The sequence below is a fragment of the Maylandia zebra genome, linkage group LG19 (genome assembly GCF_041146795.1).
Source record: "Maylandia zebra isolate NMK-2024a linkage group LG19, Mzebra_GT3a, whole genome shotgun sequence".
Taxonomy (NCBI): Eukaryota; Metazoa; Chordata; class Actinopteri; order Cichliformes; family Cichlidae; genus Maylandia; species Maylandia zebra.
In genome coordinates this window covers 2,287,534-2,300,276 of record NC_135185.1, presented here as the reverse complement: position 1 = coordinate 2,300,276, position 12,743 = coordinate 2,287,534, and the positions used below count along the sequence as shown (strand labels likewise).

The 12,743-nt window shown below is 40.2% G+C and overlaps 1 protein-coding gene across 2 annotated transcripts in view; it reads right to left on the bottom strand.

Moving 5' to 3' along the window:
* Positions 1-680: 680 nt before the first annotated feature.
* Positions 681-12,743, bottom strand: part of syne3 (spectrin repeat containing, nuclear envelope family member 3) — a 51,999-nt gene continuing 39,936 nt past the window's right edge. Inside the window, exons 15-18 of one of the 2 annotated variants that reach the window (XM_004564182.3) lie at positions 12,190-12,333; positions 8,770-8,955; positions 7,868-7,918; positions 681-3,561 (exon numbers count right to left, since the gene is read on the bottom strand). In XM_004564182.3, coding sequence (XP_004564239.2) covers positions 3,376-3,561; positions 7,868-7,918; positions 8,770-8,955; positions 12,190-12,333 — 567 coding nt within the window. In that variant the 3' untranslated portion in view covers positions 681-3,375. The remainder of the gene's footprint in view (positions 3,562-7,867; positions 7,919-8,769; positions 8,956-12,189; positions 12,334-12,743) is intronic. The other variant, XM_004564183.3, reaches the window with a different exon arrangement.

The following is a 12,743-nucleotide window of genomic DNA, read 5'->3' as shown; positions in this document are numbered from 1 at the left end:
CCTGGGGAAGAAGAGTGGAGGTAAATGGATTAGTGTACGCTCTGCAGTGGCAGGCCCAGGAGGCTTCCTCCTCAGTGCTGGCACAGGAGGTGGTTACGGCTCATCACTCCCTCTGGCCAGGCAGCCAGGTGATCGTTCACAAGGGTAACCGTGGCTTCCAAGCTCACCGGTCTGTGGCAATGGAGCCAGCGCACTGTTTCCCTGGGCAGGCCATCCACAAACTGTTCTCGGACCACCATTGCCAGCACGCATCCGTTTCCCTCCAGTGTGATTACTTCACTTCCCTGGCACCATCCCACCACACCCCTGCGACATCCTGTCTTCCTTCTCTCACCCTAACCGGTCGCGGCAGTTGGCCGCCCCTCCCTGAGCCTGGATCTGCTGGAGGTTTTTCCCGGTCAAAAGGGAGTTTTTCCTTCCCACTGTCACCAAAGTGCTTGCTCATAGGGGGTCATATGATTGTTGGGTTTTTCTCTGTATATCTCTTATGTAGGCTCTACCTTACAATACGCCTTGATGCAACTGTTGTTGTGATTTGGCGCTGTATAAATTAAACCCCATTTAATTATCCAATCCTCTTATGTTCACGTCAGTGGAAAAATACAGGCACTTTGTTGGTAGCATTAATCAAATATTCAACCCAATACAAAAAAAAAAAAAACAACCAAACCACACAATGATTCCTCACAAAATATTTAATAACAGAATAAAAAACCGGTTAAATACAAGCACTGTCGAATAATATGAAGCACTTCTTCCTTCACTATTCTATAATGTAACAATATGTAAATCCTACATGTCAGAGTTTACCTGCATCTTCACAATGAATACATCCATCTGAGGAAAGTTTGCATAACATATATTCTACCCTCTCTGTTGCTGAAAGACCAGCTGTGCTCAAGAGATGCAAGTCATTGGACATGTTGCATAAATTATTAATAAATGCATACGGTTGGATTATGGGATTTGAGACAGGCATTGCATAGGCTTTTCTAAAGGGATACATGCATACATATCATAGGACTGAGTAGAACAGTGCAGCAAGGAGCAATGCCACACAAGTTATTCTTGATTCAGCATACAATGCAACACACATGATAGAAACACGTATGCGTTGTGTTACTATGTAACTCGTATACTGTATGCGTGGTGCCAAATACAGCCAATCCAATTTTTAAGGCTTTGTAACTGGATGCCTTTACTTTTATGTAGTACATATTTTCTTAATTTTTGTGTAAAGCTGCTACATGAAGCAAATATATTGTTGATCACTCAAATAAGTGACAGAAGAAAAAAAACAAATAAAAAACTCTGTCCATTGCTTTTGTTTAATCACCACTGATAAACCAGTGTGAACCACAGTGAAAGTTCAAACTTGACATTGTCAGGGGTGACACTGGGTTCATAGCATACCAGAAAAAGTAGGCCTTTGTGGCATGTGGCCCACATTTTTTTTTCCAGGTTTCATAACCAAAAATATGTTATAAACACTAGATAACTCTGTACACACGGCGAGCCTCATATTGTAACCAGGTTCTTGTTGTAACCTTGATATGATAGTACATAAAGTAACAAATCACGAACTGAGATCAAGACTTTTCTATTGAAGTCAGAGGGGTATACAGTTTTACTGTTTAGTCAGGTTTCACCATTTATTTTTTAGAAATGTCAAATATGTTCAAAGTTGGACTAGAATGTACACTTTACACACTTCAGCAGTGCTTGCCACTTGATAAATGTAAATAAATTCTGAGAAATTACATAAAAATCTAAATCAGGAGAGAAGTGATTTCCAGCTCGATACGTCATTAAACATGAACACTTGGCCGGCAACAGGAATACCCATCCACCCTTTGGCACATTTTACTCTATTCTGACATCATCAGTGCACTGAGCTATAGACTCTTTTGTTCTTTATTACAAGCAACGCCCACTTCTTTGATCGACTGCAATGGCCTGCTCCCTCTCATTCTCAGTTATTTCAGATGCTGTCCTAAGAAACAGATAAGACAAATGGAACTAGATAAGCATAGCATGACCTGGAGACTTTTTAAGACAGTATTAAAGAGTCCATGTTCCTCCCCAGAAGTCAGAATACAAGGGCGGTCTAATCCAAACTACTGTATTTACTCCAACAGTGACCACATTTAGCTATTCTGCTTTTATGACAAATTAAGGGAATGCATTACTGTGAAAAGTGGCCATGACAGGTATCAGAGAGTCACCAGGAGCTTCTCCTTTACTCTTTACGTAGATGAGCAGAGCATCAGCATGATGATCAACACAGGAACTGTAGTCAGCTGCACTGATGATGTCACAACTTCAAAACACAAGCAAACAGTAAGCATATTGAAACGGAAAAAAAAACCCCAGACTGTCTGCAAATATAATAAAAATGTTCTAAGTGACGATAAAAGTCCTGGAGCTTCAGTGGACAAACCTCGAATTTGTTTACAGGGCTTTTTTTTTGTTAACTATAAAGGCTCTACTTTGAGCTTTTAATATTCCTGTTGACGTTGGCAACCATCAGAAATAAAGCTTTTAAATTGCGACAAGGGTTTATTTGAGGAAATATGGTAAGATATTTGTCATTTAAAATGTATAAATGCCAAAGTACCGTGTCTAGCATTGCTGCTATAGTCTTTGGTTTCAGCCTTCTTGTTCAACAATTCTATGTATGAACTGTGACTTTGGCTTATCATGTTGTAATTTCTAAATCTCTCTTTGGTGGATTTAAATGGTCAAACTAAAACAATTCCAGTCAGCTGATAATCAGTCTCCAATCAAACAAGCACTGATCCACGTCTCCTCAAATTTTCAAAGTAAGAAAATTAGATTTATGTGAGTCTGGTAAAAATGATACTAAATGAAAAAAAATAAATAAAAGAATCGAACGAATCTAAAAGTCCCAAGCTCAAACTCAAAAGCATGTCAGGACTTGTATTTTATAGATGTTAAGCTTTCTCCTGTCTTCATTGACACTTCACATCTGTAAATGATAAGATTAAGAATGACTGATGTGCCAATTAATACTTCTAATGGTGATGGGCAGTTTTACACATGGTTAAGAGATCATGGTTTCATATAGTGAAAAAACCTTAGAAGACATTTAACCATGCAGTGCAGAATGCAAAATGTTGTTTGCATACACACGATGCTCTAGGTTGCACTATTCTTTTAGACTAGATCTGTCACAGAGAGATATGCACTGCAGACTTTAGACTGATCTGAAGTTTGGGTAGACCAGCTCTGTGGTTCTAGTACAGTTACATATGATCTTCAATCACAGGGGAATGCCGGGTCTTAGGTAATCAAGTCAACATTTCCTACATAATCCACAGCCCATCATAGAGTTTTCTGTTGTCAGGAAATCTCCTATGTGGGTGGAGGTCCTTCGTAGCGGAGCATGATGTTGAAGGATCGGGCAAAGTTGTTAGAGAGAGAGCAGCTATTGCCTTCATCCATGAGGGGCAGCAAGAAGGCCAGGAGCAGCAGAGCGAGGAAGAGGAGCCACAGAGGAAGAGCCAACCGACAAACCCGCTGCAGCAGTCCAGGTTTCTGCTGATGAAGAAGTAATACAGGGTTACTGGAACACATAGTTAATCAAACAAATGAATCCCCATTGACACATGTTAAAATGACCAACTATACAGCACTAAAAAGTGTGCTTGCTGCCCAGCATAAATAATGCTTCTGGCCTATTCTTAATTAATCCATTTGGAACTCTCAGAGCTTAAAGTTGGGTTACTTTGACTGAAAAAAAGCAGTTGTAGCTAGTTGCTAATAGCAATGTCCCATGAAATTGCATTGCTGGTGCCTCTGTAATGGAGCAATAGCATGTCCAAGTCTACCCGTAAATTTTGGTGAAATTCTAATATTTCTTCTTTTTAACTTTGTTAGGCAGCACATTTGCAGTTCATGAATACTGCTTGCTAACCAAGCTACCCAAGGCTGCTAGCAATACTTGATAACAACACTGCACCATCAGTCATCATGCCTGGTTAAAAATAAACAAAAACAATATAAAAAAAAAAGTCGATATCACAGCAATCAAAACCATGTTTTATTCATCTCTACAGTGTTTTTATTAGCATCTATAACGTGAATGACAACAATGATATAGTTCTGTGATCATTCATCAGCTCTTAAAAAGAGAAAACCTGTTCAACAAGGAAATCTGCACCATTGCAAGCAGAAAGCAGAAGACAGCTCAGTCACACAGTCAGAAACAACACATACCAGAGCAAAATGACTCAGCTCAGGCCTCTGCCTCTTTTTTCTCAGACTTGTTATTCTGTGAATCATGTTTACCGCCTACATCCATCTTTCACCTTCTGAACACTGTATCACCAGCCTCACTGGTGGCAATGTGAAAACAACAAAACTGAGGTCTACACAGTGTAATACCAGGAAAAAGGCAGAAAAATATTTAAGATGCTTTGTATTGGTGTGTAGTACAAATAAAACTTCCCAAAATACACCATTGTTGTACTTCCTCACGTCAGATCTCTGTGCACTTTACTAATAACAATACATACAGATGGCTGAGGGACAAATTGATAGAAAACGCATTAATGAACTGGAATGAAGTCTTTGATAATGATGATGATTATGAGAATATGCACAATGCCTAATGAGCCACAATGGTTTTGTGTCGGGCATCATTGTGTTGTGTTTAGATTCACATTTTATGGTTTTTACTCAATGAAATATTTGTCAATGGAAAAATAGTGTATAGATTATGGTCACTAGTTACCATTTTTTCAACTTTCTGGAAAAAAACCAACCCTCAAATAACAGCAGCTCCTTCAGGACAATAACTGCAACTGAGTAAATGTAATAGCACTGCAGCTGTCTGAAAGGCTTTTCCAATATGTGGCTATTACTGTTAAAAAAGATATTTGGACGTTTCTTTGGTCCACTCTTCTTTACAATGTTGTAGCACTCCACCAACCAGGACTGTATTGTTGCCAGTGCTAAGCCACTCCCCAGTAAAAGACATATGACAGCCTATTTGTCAGAAGGACTCTCAAAGCACGAGAAACAAAATTCTCTGGTCTGATGAAACAAACATTGAACTCTTTGGCCTGAATGCCAAGCCCTCACCAACTCTAAAGAGCAGACCCCCTCCAACCCCCGACAGGGGCCTCAAACTTGCACAGGAGCTCAACAGCTTCTTTGCTTGATTTGAGACCACCCAACCCCCACTCCCCTTGCCCCCCACCTCCCCCTTCTCCCTCCAGAAGCATGAGGTCAGGAGGTGACTGAGAGCAGTGAACCCCAGGAGAGCTGCTGGCCCTGACAGCATCCCAGGAGCTGTGGTTAAAGCCTGCACGGACCAACCGGCAGGGGTCCTCACCAGGCTGTTCTACTTCTCCCTGACTCATGCTCGGGGCTGCGTTCTCAGACTCCTACTGTATGCCCTGTACACATATGACTGTACACCAACCCACCCAACCAATGTCATATCAACAAATATGCCGGTGACCACTGTGGTTGGGCTCATCTCTCATGGAGATGAGAGAGGGTACGGAGCAGATGAAGAGACCTTGTCCTGCTGGTGCTCAGAAAATAACCTGAAGCTGAATGTCCTCAACACAAAAGAACTCACAATGGACTTCAGGAGGTAAAAACAGGTCCACTCCACTCTCATTATAAATGGAAAACGAGTGGAATTTGTCTCCACCATCAGGTTTCTGGGCACCCACAACTCCACCAATCTCACCTGGACCCACAACAACAATGCCCTGGTAAAAAAGGCCCAGCAGCAGCTGCACTTCCTCCATGTCACGATGAACAATAACCTAGACCAGAAGCTGCTGCTGGCCTTCTATCGATCCTCAGTAGAGAGCGTTTTCTCCTAATTTCTGGGTGTTTGGTATGCAGAGGCCATAACTAACAACACAAAGGCTGTGTAGAGGGTAATTAACAGTGCCCCCCCCCCCCAAAAAAAAAAATCATAGACTGCCCTCTGCTGACCCCTGGAGGCCATTGTATGATTCTCCTGTCTCAGGAAAACCAGGGCTAAAGTTGACATCTTGCATCCTGCCCACCACCTGTTTGACCCGCTGCCCTCTGGTTGGCACCTCATGTCAATCAAGTCCCACACCTCCAGACTCACAAACGGCTTCTTCCCCTGGGCTATTTGGCTGTTACTAAACACTATCCCCTGACTCCCCACCCCCGCCTATTCACCTCACAAATCTGAGCCATGGTTAAGAGTAACCCCCATCACTCTGGCCGCTCACACATGGACTAAGTCTGTTCTTTGCACTACTTCCAAGCACTTTGCAACTTTTCTCTAATGTGTGCTTCTCTCTCTCTTTTGTATATTTCCCTCTCGATTGTATATATTTCTACTATTTGCTATTTATTCCAGCTGTCTACTATTCATTTTATTCCAACAGAGCTGGTTTGGGGCACCCACAATTTCGTTATACATGTACAATGACAATAAAGGGCTATTCTATTCTAGTCTATTCTATTGATCAGTGGCCACTGACCACTAATCAATGATCATTAATCAATGGTCATGAGAACTGGATGATCTTGGATTGTCTAAGAATTTCATCTCTGCTTTCCACAGATGATGTGGTTCTGTCGGCTTCATCGGGTCGTGACCTCCAGCTCGCACTGGAGTGGTTCCCCGTTGAGTGTGAAGCGGCAGAAATGTGAATCAGCAAGTCTGAGGCCATGATCCTCAGCCAGAAAAGGGTCAGAGACGAGTTGCTGCCCAAAGTAGAGAGTATACCCCGTTTTTGTTTACAAGTGAGGCAGCAGGAGATTGAGAGGTAGATCACAGTAGAGATGGTTCGGGCATCTGACAAGGATGCCTCCTGGTGAGGCGTTCTGGGCATGTCCCACTGGGAGGAGGCCCCGGGCAGACCCGGGACACACTGGACAGATTATATCTCACGCTGGCCTGGGCTTCTCTGCTCAGGGTGCTGCTCCCACGACCCAGCCCCAGATAGGCAGAAGGAGAAGGATAGATGGATGGATGGACTTTTGCACAATATACGATTTTAAATAATTATAACAAATAAAAATATTAAGTTGCAACTAAACGGAAAAGAATATAGGCCATTATCAAAATTCAAAAAGAAACCTAAACAAGTAACAAACCAGAAAACAAAACAGCCTAAATGAAAGTTCTACCAGTCTCAGAGAAAATCTCCACCTTTGCAGGAAGTTTGTGCACGATTAAATAATTTTTCTTTAATTTTCTTTTAAATTGTAGCTGTCCAAGAGAGTCCAGGCTTTGTTGATGAATAAAGGTGGTCATTTATATTGCCACATATGCTGTTTTTTCATGTATATTTTAGTGAATATCCTTGCAAAATATAAACAAAAGCGGGTTACTCAAAAGCTTTGCACAGTACTCTCAATACAGTATATTCTAACAATGGCATTTCTGATTTCTATGACCTCTAAGCCAAAAATAAAAACATCCCTGAAATATTTCATATATTCACAACATTTTTTGAAATGATTTATGTTAGAAAAACAAACAAAAACAAACAAAATTCAAAATCAACAAAGTTAACTTTTTGTGACCAAGTAATATATCACATGATGCGCTCACCTGAACTGTTTTTTATATCCCAGCCTTAACAGTTACTTGATTTCAGCACAAAAATGTTGTTTTCTTGATTTAGTAACAAATCTTCATAATCACATTTTTCGTTTTAATCAGTTGTTAAATCTATTTAGAACAATTTACATGTACAAGCTGGAGTAGGTAGCCCACAGACTGTGATATTTTAATCTTCCAAGACTTCAACCAACTCTGTAACTAAAGTGAAAGAAATATTTTTTGACCGAGGATGCTTGTAGTTGTCATTTGAACATATCTGAACTCTGCTCTTACCTTTCGAGCTGGTGCTGCAATGGCTGCATCCTCCTGAGTGGCTGAGACTCTCTGCAGAGAAAAAAAACCTGCCCGTTATTTTACAGTGTTTTACCAGACTGTGCGCTGTGTCCTTTAGGATTATATGTTTTTATTTATATAAATGTTTTTATATAAACAGCCGTGTCTCAATACCTAGAGAACGTTGTTAAAATGCATAACTTTAACATCATTACACAGTCCAGTGAAAAAGTAAGGGGACAAATCTCTTGTATGTCACATAAGTTAAGAAACCATCATAAAGACAGCAATAAATGTGAGACTAGCAAAGAACAGCAATAACAGATTGTTTAAAATCAAACAACTACATTTGGGCCCCGGATACCTGCTGTATGTATGCAGAAACCAGTCTGTTACTTTTTACCTCACCTTTCTCCTGTTATATGAAATATACTTTGTTTTTGTTTACAAGATGGATGGATGCATAGTTAACACCATAAGATCCACATAGATTCCATCACAGGGAAAACACAAACATGCAAATGTTTCTAATTTGTTAACTAGATATGTCGAGTGTGATTCGGTTTGCAGACCTGAGTAATAAGTTTGCCCCAAGTGCTCTCACAACACATTACTGGTCCTCTTTGCTCTTTCAGGCTTGCCATGGTATGGCGCTTGCAAATCATTCTTATGCTGATGGATGCATCAGCATATTTGGCATGCAGACTAGAGCAGACAGGGGATTGTACCACTAACCTTCTGATTAATAGGCGACCTGCTCTACCGCCTGAGCTACAGCCACCTAGGTGAAGCCTCATCAATACACATCAATTAGACTTTTTCATTCTTACAGCAGAAGCCAAGAAAAATAGTTTCCTGCTAGTTTTGTCTCTATAATGTTCAGAAGTCAGCGGTCCTCTCACCTTGGAACTGATCCTGTTCCTCACATCTCCGACATCCTTGAGCTTAGACTTGTAAAGCATCCAGCGGTAGCGGAGGTCCTCCAGGCCGGCCTCTTCTTTTGGTCCAGTACCAGCCTCACTGCTCTGGCTATCCTGGATCAACAGCTGAAACTGCTTCTGACCCCAGGACAGGTCAGCTCTCAGAGACTGCAACAGGACACAGATTTGACTCACAGAACTAGTTTTAATAAAATAAACAGTACAGGCTTTTCCTGGTGTTTGGATTGCTACTTCTGAGGCGAAATGCAAGATTTAGAACAACAAAACTCAAATTTTAACCACAAGAGGTCAGTATAACAGTGTCTTTTAACTTGCTCTGCAGGCTGATCATTAAAAAAATCTGACTACAATCACTATGCAAAATAATCACTTTGATACGTGAACAATTGTTATGCAAGATTATACAAAGTTCTAAAACCACAGCCACTCAGCAGATGAAAAAAACCACGAGGTCTGGCTCAAGGTGAACCAGAGGTTCTGTTAGAGCTTCATTGTTATGGTAAATGTGGGTCTTCAGGCAAAACTGTTGCTGACATGTGGAATTCTTTCCCACAGTATCAGAGAGTGCAGTACTTTGAAAACATGCTGTAAAGATTCTGACTCTTGCATGGATAAAGAATGTGGGAGGACTGGTATTCACCCTGATGCAGGAAACTAGTATGGTTACTCCATTTTTTTCCTGTGACATGGCTTATACTGTTTTCTACATGGTCTAATCTACTCGTGTATTTACATATCAGGTTCCTTATTACAGCCTTACACACTATGATATGTCTATGCAGACATAAAAGAGTGTTGACACAAACAATAACATTGATGTGAAAGGCTCTTCTTTGCATTTTCAAACACTGGCTGGAAAACATCTGAGCTACACATGGGTACGGTGTTGTACCCATGAGACCTTCTCAAGAGAAACAACTGGAACCTTAATAAGTGAAATATGACGCCCTTAACAACCGGCTCTAGTAATAACTGACTGATAGCTAATATACCAGCAATAAATAACAGGCTTTAACACCCTCAGATTTAATGATGTAGTTCTAAGCGATATTCATTGTCAGCCTAATGTAGCACATCCCTCTCCTTTAATATCAGTTTCAGTCTGCATAATGTGCAGTCATTAGAAAACAAAACTTGTTTTTGTAATGACAACATTATTTACCATAATAACCAATCAGCCTCAATCAGACTTGGCCCCTGCCTTTCCCTGCACTGTCACAAGGTACCGGATCCCTGCAGGGCTGTATTCTCTGCCTCCTACTGTACACCTATGACTGTACACCAACGATGGGTGGGTCATCGCTGATGGAGATGAGACAGCGTACAGAGCCGAGGTACAGAGTTAGTCCCGCTGGTGCGCAAGAAATATAAAATTATAATAACACACTGGACAATGTGAAGAGCAGTTTCAGCAACAGGTTCCTTTAACCTGGCTGCCTGAGGAAAGCTACAGGAGGTCATTCCTTCCCGCTGCTATCGGACTGCTGAATTCATCCACTTGGGTCAGATCCACACATGTGGAACAGAATGAATCACACCTCAATGCACCCTGTCGCTTTTGTAGACCGCAACATATATTTGCACACATACTTGTCCTTTTATATTTATAAGTATATTTATATTTACTCCTCTATCTCAATAGTCTTCTTAATACTTATCAATATCTGGTTCTACGTTTCGTTTTATATGAGTGCTTGACGTTTGTTGCTATGACAACTCAGTTTCCCTCTGGGATTAATAAAGTCTGATTCTGATTCTGAAGTTGCAGTGTGTTGTACTCACATCAGTTTTTAAAGCTGGAGGTCTGTCACTGAGGACTGAAGGCAGATTTGGATGTTGGGACTGTAGACATGTACTCTGGACTGAGCTTCTCTGTTTGCACAGTTTTCCAGTCACGCTCTTTATCTTCAGTAACATTTCAGAGAGGATTTTCTTGTGTACTTAAAGCAGGACGCTGCTGCATGAACTAACCTGCAGTTGTTTTAACCTTTATTTAAAAATTTTCAGCTATGTCTCTTATTTCTTCATTGTTAACTTTACCGTGATTGTCACTGAATAGTTTGTGCGGTGGACAGTAAATGCTTATCCAGCTTTTCGCCCCTTCCGCCTGTGAAAGCCTTCTTACAACAGACGTGTGTAGTAGGTTACGCACATCTTAAGAGGTTTATTTACTGCTGTTGCCGACTGCACTGACACAAACAACATCCAGAAATTCAAATATCCAGACCGAATGTTTTCAAAATGCAAAACATTTCACTAAAAGTTAACATTCTGCACTGACCAATTTTTATTACTAGATTGCTAGTTTTTGCAAGTTTCTGAATGGGCCTCATTACTGTGATACAGCTGTGACAATCACCAGGAGACATGACGGTAATTTCAGCAAAATCAATATTGACTGAATGAAGCATGTGAAGAATGTGGACACAGCACCACAAATCTGAATAGAAATGTGACATCTGAAAAATATGAACACTATGATCTACTGCGAGTTGGTCTGTGACAACAACATTTGCAACAGTGTGTGTAATAACACTGTGTTACAGCACAGTTTCAGAGATACCGGCTCTCAAAACAAATAATCAAAGTATCAAAAATATAGTCACAATAAAAAAATCAATAAATAATGAACTGGTTATTCAGAAAAATCCACTGTAGATGTGTTTTCTGATACCAACACATCTACAGTCTGCAGAGAGTTTATTATACTAGATTATTTAGATATGAAGCCCTGCTGTTCTCCTTCCAACAGCTTCATTCTCTCTTGTTGACAAAATCCTCCGTCTAGCTAGATGTGCTGCATCAGAGAGATTTTGTTCTGAAGCTCAAACAGTCTGTGCTACCTTTTCCAACATCATACCAGTAAAATTATAGTCTGTGATTCATTGGCTACGTTGTAAAAGGTGTAAACACATGTATGTTAGCATTTTAGACCTATAACTGCAGTGTGTGTCTTCACAGTCCCACCATAACAATAAACAATTGCAGCCAGGCATACATTATGCAAATTAGGGCAAATCTCAGATGGATATGAGAGAAATCTTTTTTTTCTTAAACAAAAATATCACAATACAAGGATTCATCGATTAATTCATCAGTTTTTTGCTTCAGTGCTTCATTTAACACAAGGCTGTGTAGAGCGTAGTTTCTCCCTCCTATTTAAGAGGTTTCCATGATGACAGAGTATAGACAATTTTATTTTACGCTTGAACATGTTTTTAAAGTGCTGAACACACATAAAATATTTCCCTTAACTTCTGATTGGGCAAGACCTCAATTTGGGTAGCCTGAGCTAAATCCAGCCTAACCGGTGACCACCACCTGTCCTGGCATCTTTCTGCAACAAAAACGTCCTGACTGTTTGCACATTCACAAGCTCACCTTGAGTGTATCCTGCTTGAGTCTGACATCTTTGGCGCTGTGTGCTGCTCCTTTGGAGCTGAGAATCTCAGAGAGGAGTTCATTCTGTTTGAACAGCCAAGAATCAAACTCCTTCCTCCTGGATTCATGGTGTCCTTGGCTCCCCTGGAAAACCCCAAACAAGTAATGAAACATTTACATGCACACTAAAACACCTTAGTTAAAACACCAAGTGAAAAATGAAAACCATTTAAAACCCAGATTAGTGATTTAATAAAATTTTAAAAATCTATTTTATATTAACACACAAACTTGAACTTATTTTATATGTAGAAAATGCATTTTCAGATTGCCAAAAAGTCTCTCAGTTTTAGTGTTCCAGAGTATGAAAGTATGTTACCAAAGTATTTTAAAGTGTATAAGTTGCGTCTTTGTTGCCAAGCATATTGGGCCTTAGAGTAACTGTAAAAAAATTGAAACAATTCATTGATTTGTAGATCTCAGAAACCTATATTTTATTCACCTTAGAACATAGAAGACATGTCAAATGTTTATTAAAAATATTAGCATATTTT